Source organism: Saccostrea echinata, unplaced genomic scaffold, assembly GCF_033153115.1.
Source record: "Saccostrea echinata isolate AGI-Se365-2 ecotype Australia unplaced genomic scaffold, CSIRO_AGI_Sech_v1 ptg000014l, whole genome shotgun sequence".
Taxonomy (NCBI): domain Eukaryota; kingdom Metazoa; phylum Mollusca; class Bivalvia; order Ostreida; family Ostreidae; genus Saccostrea; species Saccostrea echinata.
This window is the reverse complement of record NW_026889763.1, coordinates 18,202,583-18,216,528: the sequence shown is the minus strand read 5'-3', so window position 1 is coordinate 18,216,528 and position 13,946 is coordinate 18,202,583. Positions and strand designations below refer to the sequence as shown.

At 34.4% G+C, this 13,946-nt stretch overlaps 2 protein-coding genes across 2 annotated transcripts; one reads left to right on the top strand and one right to left on the bottom strand.

The window, feature by feature from the left end:
• Positions 1-5,975: 5,975 nt before the first annotated feature.
• LOC133186880 (uncharacterized) lies at positions 5,976-13,122 on the top strand. Its single transcript, XM_061322263.1, has 6 exons — positions 5,976-6,023; positions 7,389-7,473; positions 7,837-7,961; positions 8,406-8,574; positions 9,081-10,097; positions 11,084-13,122. Exons 3-5 carry the CDS (start codon positions 7,873-7,875, stop codon positions 10,089-10,091), a joined length of 1,269 nt encoding a protein of 422 aa, XP_061178247.1. The 5' UTR covers positions 5,976-6,023; positions 7,389-7,473; positions 7,837-7,872; the 3' UTR covers positions 10,092-10,097; positions 11,084-13,122.
• On the bottom strand, positions 10,844-11,554 carry LOC133186559 (putative ATP-dependent DNA helicase Q1). The gene has a single exon (XM_061321790.1). It carries the CDS (start codon positions 11,552-11,554, stop codon positions 10,844-10,846), a length of 711 nt encoding a protein of 236 aa, XP_061177774.1.
• Positions 13,123-13,946: the final 824 nt, after the last annotated feature.

Here is a 13,946-nt window from a genome sequence, read left to right as displayed (position 1 = left end):
GGATTTTTATCATTATATAAGAATTATCTGGAGAGAAGAGGGTTCTCAATTCAGCTGGTAAGCATTGCATATAACTTTTAAAAGGAAAAATTCGTGTCGGGGGCACGGAAAGGAGCGAATGCAGTTGCAAGCCTTGACCTTGTTTCTTTTTAGTATACAGTTGGGATATGTCATTCTTAAAACGTGCATAATATCAAATTTCTGTGACAGTCTAGTGTATATCAAGCAGAAAGATTTACAAAAAACTAAAAATTACCACTGTGCGCTTAAAAAAAATGTTACGAATATAGTTCGAATTTTCTCGACAATACATTATATAGAAAATATACATTATCCTTGACCCAAGCGCCTATGAAATTATCGTGTATTGTTTTGAATTTTAAAAATTAAATCAATTATGGTCTATACATAAATAATATTGCACACACTTGGCAGTTTGGCATAATAAAGAAAATTAACGCGTGTCCTTGAACATGTGGACACAGGAAAGATTCCAGATGACTGGCGTCGGGCAAGTATTGTCCCAATTTTCAAGAAAGGGGACAAACATTTAGCTTCAAATTATCGACCGGTATCACTAACATCTATTCCTTGTAAACTTCTGGAACATATTATACATAGCCAAGTAATTGACCATCTAGATGAGAATTCCATCCTCTCAGACAGTCAACATGGTTTCCGTACAAAGCGTTCCTGTGAAACTCAGTTGGTGTCCACCATCAACGGACTGGCTCAGAATCTAGGAGAGAAAGGTCAAGTAGATATTATTCTGCTTGACTTTTCAAAAGCCTTTGATAAAGTCCCCCACCAGCGGCTAGCTCATAAGCTAAACTACTATGGGGTACGAGGCACCACTCTACAGTGGGTTACAGACTTCCTAACAGATAGGACACAGCAAGTGCTTCTAGAAGGCCACACTTCCAAAACTGCACCAGTGGTATCAGGAGTGCCACAAGGGACAGTCTTAGGACCTTTACTGTTCCTCCTCTATATCAACGACCTACCTGAAAGGACATTGTCAGATGCTCGCCTTTTTGCAGACGACTGTCTCCTATGCAGATCAATTACAAACAAGGCTGATGCAGATACCTTTCAGAAGGATCTGGATTCTCTGACTAGATGGGAGGAGGACTGGCAAATGGCATTCCACCCAGAAAAATGCGTAGTTATACAAATTACCAACAAGCGGAATCCCATCACTGCTAACTACACTATACACAGGCACCTCCTAGACGTGGTTGATTCCAGCAAATACCTTGGAGTCACCATCAGTAAAGATCTACGATGGGACAACCACATCAATAACATTGCATCCAAAGCCAACAAGACACTGGGGTTTATCAGGCGGAATATGAGGGGATGCCGGACATCTGCAAGATCTGCAGCATACCAGGGACTAGTTCGACCAATCCTTGAATATGCTTGCGCAGCATGGGATCCCTGGAACTCCAAGCAAATCCATCAGCTTGAGAAAGTGCAAAGAAGAGCAGCACGATTCGCCACCAAGAACTATCATGATCGCCATCCTGGCAGTGTTACCCAGATGATTCAAGATCTCCACTGGGAACCACTACAGATAAGAAGAATGAAAATCAGGCTTGTGTTGTTTTATAAAATCAAACATGCATTAGTGGCAATTCCTGCAGATCTGTACCTAACATCCAGTGACAGCAGGACCAGAGGCAACCACACTTTCCGTCTACCACACACTCGGATAGATGCACATCGTTACTCCTTCTTTCCGAGAACAATACTAGACTGGAACCACTTACCATCTGAAGTTGCCTCAGCACCAACGTTAGAGTCCTTCAAGTCACAGCTGGACTCATACACGAGGTGCCAGCTGTCTACCAACATCTCGCCAGTCGTTTTTACCTTTTTATTGTACATAGTGCCCCGATTGGGTTTTTAGCCTTGTCCGACGCGTGGCAGTACCCGAGTATAACGCTCTACTTAGAGTTTGTCTCGTATGGAAGAAGAAGAAGAAGATGTGATAAAAATTCAAAATCCATATTCTTGGCGTTATCGTGAAATTAGCGTTACGTCAGACTGGGCCGTGCGGCTTTCATATACAAAGTATTAACAAAGTATTAACACCTATTAAGTCTACATATATGTCTACTTCTCTTTACAGTTGATTTTATAGTATAGAGTAGACCTATATATACTTATCATTTCATCATCTACATGACCTACAAACTTCCATGGAGAGAGCCTATGGTAAAAATGGTATTCCATGTGGGAACACTTATCAAAATTATATAAGTGCAAAAACTAGTGTAAAATTAAGATAGTTTGTTATCAACAGCTGATCAATTGAGCAATTTAGCGGCCGGGGCAGTGTAGCACATGATCCTGTTCTATTGGGGTAGACAGGGAAAAAATCTTTTAAAATCTTCTGAAGAACAGCAGGGAAATAGATGCTTAAGTGTATGAAGAACCAAATTAACATACACTTAAATAATTGAAGATATCTTAATTATTTGGAGATACTTCATTATTGCGCACAATTATTACGTGCATCAAATCAATTATTGCTCTTCTCAATTGCATTGATCAGTTCATGTGCGCATCAAGTGAATTAATTCAGAATTGAAGATGTCATTAGTTATTCAAAGAGATCTTTAATTGGATTGTTGCACAAATTAAGTGAATTGACGATTAGTTCATATTTGCGCTGCTTATTGCGGCCAATGGCATATTTTCTAAATTGCGTCACTGCAAGTTTTAGCGGCATTGTTTACCACACACTTCCGGTGTTGGAATCGATTTCCAATAAAATGAATAGTCTGTATCATCCAGACGTTTGCATTTACCTCTACAAACGTCTGGACGCTTTCTATGAAAAAAAAAAAATTCCGCAAGGTGGCGTGAATTCCAAAATGGCGACGCCCATGAAAACAAGTGTGTACTTCATCGTGCCTGATAAAAGTGTTTGTGTTGCCTGTACTAAAGATTCCAAACAATGCAAAGAACACATTTGAGAAAAAAGTGTAATAAAATGTTGTTTTGGCTGCAAGAGACTGATTGAAAGAATCCAAGACATGGTGTCGAAATCGGAGGAATTAAGCTTCTCTGTGGTGAAGGCTTCTCAAAAGTTTCAGTCTATGCACGTTTCAAAGAGAACGAGAGTAGATACACCTGGCATTTCGGAAAAACGTTGTCGGATAAGAACACCACAGCTGAAATCACCATATAGTATGAAATCGTTTAGCGGTAAGTATCTTAAAAATGGCATCATATATTATAGATATAAAAAAAAAAATTGGAACAATAACATCTGTGAACATGTGTTAAACTGAGTTAAAATGGCAGAGGCACCATAATGCTCATGTTATCAGGTCCGGCACAATATCTTGATTAAGCTATATAGCTTCATTTAGCTATATAGCTTTATTAAGCTATTCCGAATAGCTTGGTTTAGCTATTTTATTACACTTTTTTCTCAAATGTGTTAATTTTTCAGCATATATACAAAAAGTTGCACTTTGGTTCAGTGATAATATTCAACTTTGATTGTCTTTGAACTCTTCTGAATCCAATGCATGTAAAAATCACTCACCAAATTACATCACCTTGAGAGACTTAGTACTCAAAGTTCTAAAAGTTTTGGGGCTATTGATTAGTGACGATACTGTTATTTCTTGATTGAAATTATAAAAAGGTCAGTTATTGACAACAAGATAACTGATTGGTAATAATTCAGCACAATGAGAAGCAATCATACTTATCCATGCCTCAACACACACACGGAAGTGAACAGTTACTCAAACAATGGAAAATCATCTTTTGCTTGAATTTATTCAAAAGCTGCAATGTTAGAACTATCTTTGATTTGGAATGCTTTTAGATAGTCCATAGTATATATATGAGTAATGAAATACATGTACTTGCGACTTTTTGTGTATTTCTTACCAAAAAAAATTGTGAAAAACTGCATATAAACTGCGTTATCAAGCTATTTTGAATAGCTTAATAAAACTATATAGCTATTTCAAGCTATATAGCTTAAAGCTGAACACAACTCATAAAGAGGTATACACCAATTATTATACTACTAGTTATGATACGGGGATATACCGTTCCCTTTATTGTCATGGGTATCAGTGAGGAATGGTGACACATGTTACATTACCTTTGTTTACATTTTATTGTGGTTACGAGTATTTGTGTTTGTTTGTATACTGCACTGACCTGTGCAACTTTTGTAGGTTTCTTTGATATTCATACTCTCCTGCATTAGAAGAAGTACACAGTTATATTTTGTCGCCAACAAGTGCTGTATAGCATACGTCCATCCATGCCGGTGACGATTGATTACACTGAACAGTGATCAAGTCAGCGGCTTTATATAGGGGCCCTCAGATATAGGGAGCGGTCAAATATGGTAGACAAATTTCTTTTACGAATCATGTTCAGCTTTAATGAAGAGATTGTGCTGGACCATAGTTATATTGCAGACTTGTTCAACATAGATATATGTTCTCACAATTGTATTTACTCTTATGGAGTGTTCATATAGACACTTTAGGGGAATTTTCTTTGCAGTGTCTACTGTCTAGGAGTAATCTGTACATTCTTTTTACATTTTCTTTACCTGTAATCTTTTTTATCTTTTCTTCACCTATAAAATTTGTAGGTGCTTCCTCCAGTAAAAGTAAGCGAGGAGTAGATTTCAGTGGTTGTCAGTCTAAAGTAAAAGAGATTCTTGTAAAAGACACTGCTGTGCAGTGTGAACTTGGTGGTGTACTTCGTGTGTCACAGAAGAAAGAAATGCACCAATATTGCAGTATTAGCCGTAAGAAAAATCTCCAACCTGCTGTCAGATGCCTGACATCTGGCAGTATCAGAAAGGGTGTGCGTCTTCTGCTGTCAAATGCTGATTCTACAGTGAAAGAAAAAGTAGTTGCAGGTAGACTTCATAATGACTTTATATGATTTCTTGCATTTATAGCTATAAATCAGGACATTTTGAATTATAAGAAAGCTTCATGATCAAAGTCAAACATCAAAAGTGAAGTTGAACTTTGTACTGTTATGGACTATATTTCTCAAACACATTTGTTTCTTTGCATTCTGAAATTCAATAATAACACAAACAAAATGTTTTCATATTAATATTCCAAGGTAAAATTTTGTTATCTTTTTTTCAAATAATAGGTGTAACAGATGTAATACGTCAAGAATGCGGGATGTTACTTCTGCAGAAAGATGTATTCCGAAAATCGAAAGATTCATTTGAATTCAGTATGAATCAAACAACAGACTCTATTAGGATGATGCCAATTACTTGGTGTGTTCTTAACACTGTAGGTGAAAATAAGAATAAAATTAGTGACACCACAAAAGTTACGACTGCTGCATGTTTGCTGTTAAATTCCAGATCAAAATTCATGAGTAAGCTGCAGCATAATGTTGCTGTAACTCTTTATAACAATCATCTTCAAAAGGAAGGTTTTGATATTCTGCATAAATTGGGAATAACTGTTGGACATTCAACCCTACAACGAACTCTAAGCAATGCAGCTGTTTCATCAGATGAAACAATGCACAGTCTTAAATCCCGGGTAGAGCAAAATAAACTTATGCATGTTGAATTGAGAGTGAATAATGATAAAAAAAAGGATCACAACTATGCAGCAGATGATAGGGCTGTAATTGATGCTAACTTTGAGCCAGGATATAGATTTAACTTAGACAATTTAGATTTCTATTTACATGTCAGAGACATGACTGAAACACACCAGAATATGAGTAAACACTATGTTCAAATCATGGCTGTGAAAGACCGAGTAAATTGCGAGCATCTTCCTGATGAAAATCCTGTGGGTGACCTGAATCAGGTGGAAAACCAACAACTCATGCCATCAGCTGAAGACAATAATGACTTAAGAGAGGATATGATCCACATCTTATCACTGACTCTAATCCAGCATCTACAGGCATTCAGTATTTTTAAAGATGTGTATCCAGATTATTTTCAACACCCTTATTCAGACATCATGGATAAGAAGTCAGTTGTGGTATGTTGACATTAAGTATAATAATATGTATTCATGTATTTTATTCATTTCTATGTTGATGAAGTGTATGTTATTGCAATTCAAGGCCATTCTTAGATTATTGTATGTTTAGTATCCATGGAATTCAAAAAAAAAATTCCATATCTGGGACAAAGTGGTACAAATTTTTTGTACATTGAGATCACTTTTGGTTTCTTTTACATTTCCAGGGTTTTTAGGTACATTTGAATTGCAATACATGATTTTAATTTCTATACTTGAACATGATTACTTTAAATATCTACTGTGAAGTTAGTACAAAAGTACATTTATTTTACTAATGCATAGGAATAGTGTTAAAAATAAATGTTAATCTTATCATTTCTATGGAATAGTAAATGCTAAGGGTTAGATATTTCAAAAGTCATTACCTTGCAAAAAGCACATGAAGTGTGAAATTCTTTGTCATGTGATAAACTACATTATCAGCTTTATTAATTTTTGTAATTTATCACTTTGTCCAAATCAAAAATTTAAATTTAAAATCTGATTTCCTGTGTACTATGTCTTGATGAAATTATTATTATTTAATAATGTTATTTAAATATCTTTTTAAGAACTTGATATCTGTCTGCTGACTTGGCAAATAGGAAAAATTACAGAACATATCACCAGTACTTTAATTCAAATACTACAATCCTTATTTTGTAGAAAGACTAATACTAAAGTAAAATGTCACAGCATGTTCAAGTATAAATGTTTTACTGTTACCAGTTTCACAACTTCTAACATATGTATAAGGAATGCTATTCTATTGAAGTTTTAGTAACAGATGATATTATAGACTTCTATCCCATTCTCAACTGAAGCAGAGATCTAAAAAAGCTTTTCTGTGTAAAGTTTGTCCAGTTGTCTGTCTGTCCTTGATGAAACTTTTCACAATTTTGAATTCTTCAAAAGTAAGCCACATCCAACTAGTATCAGCACAGTGTCAAATGAATGCGAAAGCCTTTCTAGTGTGATTAGATTCAAATATGATCAGGTTTTTAAGCACATATGGTGCAAAATATAGCCTTTCTGTACAGAAATGAAATTCATTTTTGACCAAAAGAATAACTTATTTCTCTTAACTTAAATTAGATGAGATTGTGGCCTATGGGACTTGTTTTTTTTTTTTTTTTTTTTTTTTTTTTTCTGTAAAGCCATATGAAATAGTCATATATAGATTATTTCTTATCTAAGCTTAATTTGAATTCTTTCATCTTAATGTGTTTTATAAGGTTTATTTATGAAGAATTTATATATAATTTTTTTTTTTTCATTTCATCTTACATATGGCTTTACAGGGAATGTGCATGGATATTTTACAATTTAAATTTGTTTCAGATGATTTTGTTCTTGTTGATTTGAAGTTAATTGGAATTGGAATTTCATCGACCACAAAAGTTAAGGACATAAAGAAGAAACTAAGGTTAGATTGTAGAAAGGTTTAACATTTGTAAGAAAAATTGCAGACAATTTAGAATTATGGTATCTTCTTTTTGAACTTGGTATGCTCTTCATTCATTTTTTTGTTGGCAATTTTTTGTTTATTATGGACAGGAAATTCAAATTATTTGTGTTGGCATATGATGAAAGATAATGTTAACTTTATGAAAAACACAAATTTCCTTTCTCAACAAGTTTTTATTCGAAAAATAAGTTTTTGTCAAATATTTGTGTTAGGATCATTGTATTCGTTGAAACAAATACTTTTTTGAATTTTTAGACATTGGCATTTTCTTAATTTTTAACTGTTTCAATGTGATCACCATTTTTTTTTTCAAATTTTAAGGTGCCTTTAGGAATTCTTGACAAAAGTGAAAACAAGATGAACGACATGATAGAAATTCTGGAATACCTTCACAAGTTTGTGCCAAATGCAAGAAATGCTGATGAAATAGAAAATCTAACAGAGAGGTGTGTATATTATAATTTTTAAAAAAAAATCAGCTGTCTGATGTGTTGAAAGACAAGAGAAAATACTTAAACTCAACCAAAACATATTTAAGTAAACATTGCAGTTATATATGTAAATTGAGGATTTACAGTTAAAGTGTGTGTAAGGTTGTTAAAAAAGGTATTATTATCCTTTATATTATGAAAAAAAAAAATAGCCCACTGACTGGCACTGAGTTAGTCCCACAAAGATTAAAAAGGGGAAGAGGGGGTTCATGGAGATGCACACTTTAGACCTTCCTCCACCTACATTTGCCACTGATTGTAATTTTGTTTACATTTCATATGGAAACAAGCTTAAAAGTCCATTATTTAAATTTTGAAGAAAAAAAACGTACCTCTTGTTGAATTGTACTGTGTACAAAAGGAAGTTCTTTATAATTATTTGTATATCTTGGTTTCTAGGGAGGACAGGGGGCCTATGCGAGTCATACCTTTGGGAGGTGACCAGTTAACCTGTGAACGTATTAGGGGGGCTCATATGGCACGGTTTGATGCAGATAGTCCAGAGGAGAGGCTGGAAGGCTGTATGTCCATGATGGAAGATTTCCATGAGAAGATGAATTTTTTACAGGTTAGATAAACAAGTACAACTAAAGAATTTCTTTTGACTATTGGTTTATGTTCCATCAGTATCTCATTTCTACAGTACCATCATGATCTGCAGATATGTTTAAACTATGCAAAGCAACTTATTTATGTAAGAGGGGTGAGTCTCCACCAGCATAACTGTTGATACTACAAACATTTATGCATGATTTAAAAAAAAAAAAGATACTGTAAAAAATGCTTATAGTGAAAATGCTTATAATATAATGACGCTTGTAGTGAAGTGATTTTCAATCCTTGTGACTTCAAAATGTATTGTAAACTTAACAGATATAATGAATTACATTTGTAACAAAGCAAAAACAGATGCCCCTGGTACTTCATTATAAGCGTGTTTTACTGTAATTATAGTGCTAATAGTTCAGGCATATTTAATTACTAAAATAAAAGCACTGTGTACTTGTACATTAGAAATAAGATATGCCAGAATCACACTTTTAATTTATCATATTTTTAATTTTAAAATTGCAGATGATAATGGACAGATTTTACAACAGTGGAAGTGCAAGGGAACCTGGAACTTTATATCACTTAAAGAGTGTGATTAACAGAAGGAATGTCAGTAGTACTGTGACGAAAGACTATCATGCTGACAGTGCTTTTATAGACTTAGTTGGAGAAAGTCACATCATTTCCCTTGCCTTAACACATTTTGGAATGGCAGATCTTAATGCACCGTGTAAAGTTTTCCCACATGGTATTCATCTAGCAGACATTGATCATAAGAAGAGGATTCTTCGAAACCTTGTTGGCGAGCTAGTTGACAGCCATATAATGAACATACTATCTCAGACCCTGAATAGAGAACAACTTTGTGAAGATGAAAATAATGACAGAATTTATAACTATGCAACAAATTTTTTGAAATTCTGGCTTCTACGAAAAATAAGCATAGTGGCCACAAGAAGTGGAGATGGGATGCGCATTTTACGTCACTGGAAATATGCTATGCTGCTCTATCATATTGCGCATAAGACAAAGTACAGACTGGAAGCCTTCCTGCTAATTGCCTGCACCATTGCTCTCTTCACTCCAAGACAACAACATCAAGTTATATGGAACAGATTTGTCAATTTAAGTGGTGGAAGGGGAAAAAATTTAGATGGGGATTATGTAATGGAACTTTTAAATAAATATGCCAAGGCAAGAGTAAAACTAATAGGACCAAACCATTCCCCAGAAACCGTACTAAGAATAGGCAAAACCATGATGTTTTGCCATGACATTTCTAGAAACCTGGAATGTCAGGTGGGAGCTGCTCCTATATCTAGGGATCACAAAGCCCAGGATACCACCGGAGACCTGACAAAACTTGTAAGAGAATTACAAAGAGCGAATGTTTTTACCTGTATACCTGGAAGGGCCCACAATTCATTTCAAAATGAACCATCTGATATTTTTACACAATTTAATGTTATTGAATTCCACAAGTGGATGAATGCAAAGAAGAAGCAATATGCTGGAAATAAACAAGCCTTTTAAATACATGTAAGTTGGTTTTTAATTGAGTTTTGTGTATCTTGAATGGTATTTATATAGTAGGGCCAACTTTAAAATAATGTTTGTTTGCCCTCTTCCAAATCAGAATGAATAAACTGGGTCAGTAGAGAGTTTGGATTTTTCTTTCTAAGAAAATTTCAGTATCAATGCTGAATTATCAAAATTTATTTTTCCAGAATGCATTAAAGTAATTATTTTCTGGAGGAAGAGGGCAACCAAACAATTTTTAAAAGATGGCCTAAACTTAATTCTTTTGTGTTTTCATTTCCACAAAATGAGTGGGATTTATCAATCAAGCAAGGAAATAACCCATACATGCACTGAAATAAAAGCACATCAGACAAGATGCCGGTACATGTATATACATTATTGTGTAATTGTTTGTCCTGACTATTTTGGAAAATGATTTTTTCTCATTTTAAGAACAGATGATACAAACAAACTTTTATCAAAAATCTTGAAAATTACAACTTAAGTCATGCGTATAAAATAAAATGTATATCCAATTTTTCAAAGGATGGGATTTAAAGTGACAAAATGTTGTGCACATTAATAAGGATGGTTGCAGAAATGTAGAATTTTTACCATCATCATGATCATAGAAAGTTTACAATTTCTTAATATTTTAGAAATTTATTACATGCATCATTTACAACCAGTCCAAAAATATATACCAATCCAGGCATCCATTTGTTTTGTTTGTATCATCTGTCCCTAATTTAAAATTTTTATCTCTAGTCAGACATAACATTCTCAATAATTTCAAAAACTTCCTCAGCACAGGCTCTTTGAAAAACAAACTGGGAAAGAATGTCCTCAAAAGAAAAAATGTAATGTACATTTGCAACAATATCACTTATAACTTTGTTGCTAAGACCTGTTATGAGTCCAATATTTAGCAAAGAAGTACATGTATCACCTAACAATTTTGCACGTAAGTCATACAGTTTTTCTTTAATTTTCTTTCTTTGCAGGTCATGTACAGTGCGCACTGGAGGCTCCTCAACCATATCCACAGCCTTTACGAGGGATTCCTCATCTAAGTCCAGAACTGCAGCAGTGTCAGAAGGACAATTACCAAATTCACAGTTGTGCTTGCAGTTATCACAGCACAAACACAGGCTGGAAACATTTGTGATTGTGGTATCTTCTGGTGTAAAATGTTCCAGTAAAAATTGACGTCTACATGATTTTAACAGACAAAATTCTCTCGTGTGACTATCGGTTGCAACAGTACTTATATCAGCTGGGTGATAGTATATAACAGACACGGATCGATTTCCATCCCTTCCAGCACGTCCACTTTGTTGCATGTATCCTTGAATACTGTGAGGAGCCCCCCAGTGGACAATAACACGTACGTCGGGTACATTCACCCCCATACCAAATGCAGTTGTTGCTATAACAACTCGCAACTTGCTATCAGTGTTACAAAACGTGTCCATTATGATCGTTTTGTTTTTCTGAGCAGTCGAATGATGAAACATGGCAAAAAGACAGTTTTTTGCTGAACATGTCCCAATATAGGAGTTTTGGGAACCAAGCTGGCTCATTAGATATTGATAAATGAGTCCACAAGATTTAATGTTTCTGCAGTAAATGATACATTTTGGGGTATTCTCTTTCATTACATTAAGGTCATTACACAACCATGAAAAACATTCATTTATGCTTGCTGGAGCTTTTATACAGACATGCTTTATGTTTGGCCTGTCACAACTCAAGATTACTTCAAGAAAATTCTTCATGCACAACATTTCTGAAATTTTTTTTCTATCAGACTGTGTGGCTGTAGCAGTTAAGGCTAACATATTAGCATTAGGAAGCAAACTTCTCAATTCTGCTAATCTAGAGTAATCTGTTCGGAACTCTGTACCCCTAGAAAAAAAGTTGTGCCAAATACAAGTCATATTATAGATCTTTTTCTGTAAGAAAGTAGAAAGCTATAAAATGATCTTTATATTAATTTATTATTATATCTAGAATTTCCATTATTTTCATTTTCTAAAAAGTTTTACTGAAAACATTATATCAGTACTAGGCAGTTTTAGTTGTAGGTAGAAAATAGCAAAATATTATATCTTTTATAGGTCTAAAAATGTACCTCACTTATATATACATTGTATTATTTTATGTACCATTGTTCAACACAGTGGCATTCGTCTATGACAATTGTGTGTAGGTGCTGTTGATATGGATCTGTGAGGATGAGCTCTCTCCAGGTGCCAGAGAAAAGACTTTCAGGACTCAACATTATCAAAGGAATCTGTCCATCTTTAATCAAGCGCATGCGTTCTGTGTAATACATGTATATTGATTGTTTAAAAGATATTGAAAAGATGATGCATCTATACAGTGTAAGAGTAGATATGTTTTTATTATATACCCAACTGTGTATCACTCAATTATGCAATCATGTGATGGTGTAATCACCACACAGTGTTTTTCTGATTGCATATCACCCCTGTCCGAAACTGATGATATAGCACACAGTATACATGAAGTCCTGTGAAAAAATGTTATGATTAATGGGAAAAGTTGTATAATTTATTCCCAAGGTCCTCTTTCAGTATATTTAGCTAATTATGGAGGGGTATATTATATAATATTTACATTTGCAAATGTTTTCTTTTATATAACACTGTTGAAAGCAATGCGTATCTATATCCATATAAACACAGGTTCCTCATGTCATAAATGTTCAACATTTTTTCTCAGTGACGTCATAAAGGGTCAACGCGCAATCAATAGATCAAACTTGTGCTGCTGAGTTTGAAAAATAAAACCGGTTGGTACGAGATCAAATTTACCATAAAGCCCTTCGGGCTTTATGGAATTTGATCTCATGACCAACCCGTATTTATATCCTGATAGATGTTTCAAAATGATACCTTATTTCATAACTGATTAGTGCTTGTACCACAATACATCATTGTATATCAATTGTATTCTCATATCGTTCATTTACTATATGTGTTATATGGCAATTTGTTGTACATAACATAACCTTAATAATGGCATCAATGTGGCAGTTGTTAATTTGATTTGAGCAGTCATTGTAACCAATAACATGAAATAAAACTTTTTGTTTGTCCTATGATTGGAAAGAAATATTTTGTATTGACTTCAATTTTATTTTTTAAATGTAAGCTAGAAGTTGACAGTTGATACAGATATCATAATTAAGTTACATTGATTGAAAGTTTGAATGAGGAAGTGAACTACATGTAGTAACAAACTGAAAGTGGATTCGAACCACTGTCTCCATTGCATAAAGCAATAGCGCTTTCACCGCTAAGCTATTCAGTTTTATGTAAGAGCTCACATTTCCATAATGCAGGAGTGATGTACAGATAAAAAAAGAAGAAATTAAGAAATCACGATAAATCAGTATATGAATATATTAACAGACAAACCTTCGGTGTGGGGTTCTCCAAGATAAATGGAATCTACTCCAAGTTTCGTGATATTCTGTACCTGATCTTTCATAAGAGATACTAGCGGAGACACAACTAATACAATACATGACTGTCTATCAACAGAGCTACAACTGACACAACTTTGAATATCGGCCTGGTTTGCAGCACTTTCTATAACTCGCCACATTTTTGGCAGAACGCTGTAAATAATGGACTTGTCATACCCTGTTGGTAGCACGGCAAAAACATCTTTACCAACGGATAAATGCTCTAAACCGTAAATCTGTTTTTCTTTCAACGCAAAATCTATCTGTAATGAGTCAAGAGTTGCTTTCAATGTTTTTTCCATGGGCGCAGCCATGACACTTTTCAACAGCCAATCAGCTGTCTTATCAGATTTCTGATAAGCCTCGCTCTG

Bases quoted from the DNA above. Each gene is read 5' to 3' on its own strand.
- LOC133186559 (XM_061321790.1), bottom strand. From the start codon at position 11,554: ATGGACACGTTTTGTAACACTGATAGCAAGTTGCGAGTTGTTATAGCA.
- LOC133186880 (XM_061322263.1), top strand. From the start codon at position 7,873: ATGAACGACATGATAGAAATTCTGGAATACCTTCACAAGTTTGTGCCA. The intron at 7,962-8,405 runs GTGTGTATATTA...CTTGGTTTCTAG, and splicing joins ATAGAAAATCTAACAGAGAG to GGAGGACAGGGGGCCTATGC. The intron at 8,575-9,080 runs GTTAGATAAACA...TTAAAATTGCAG, and splicing joins AGAAGATGAATTTTTTACAG to ATGATAATGGACAGATTTTA.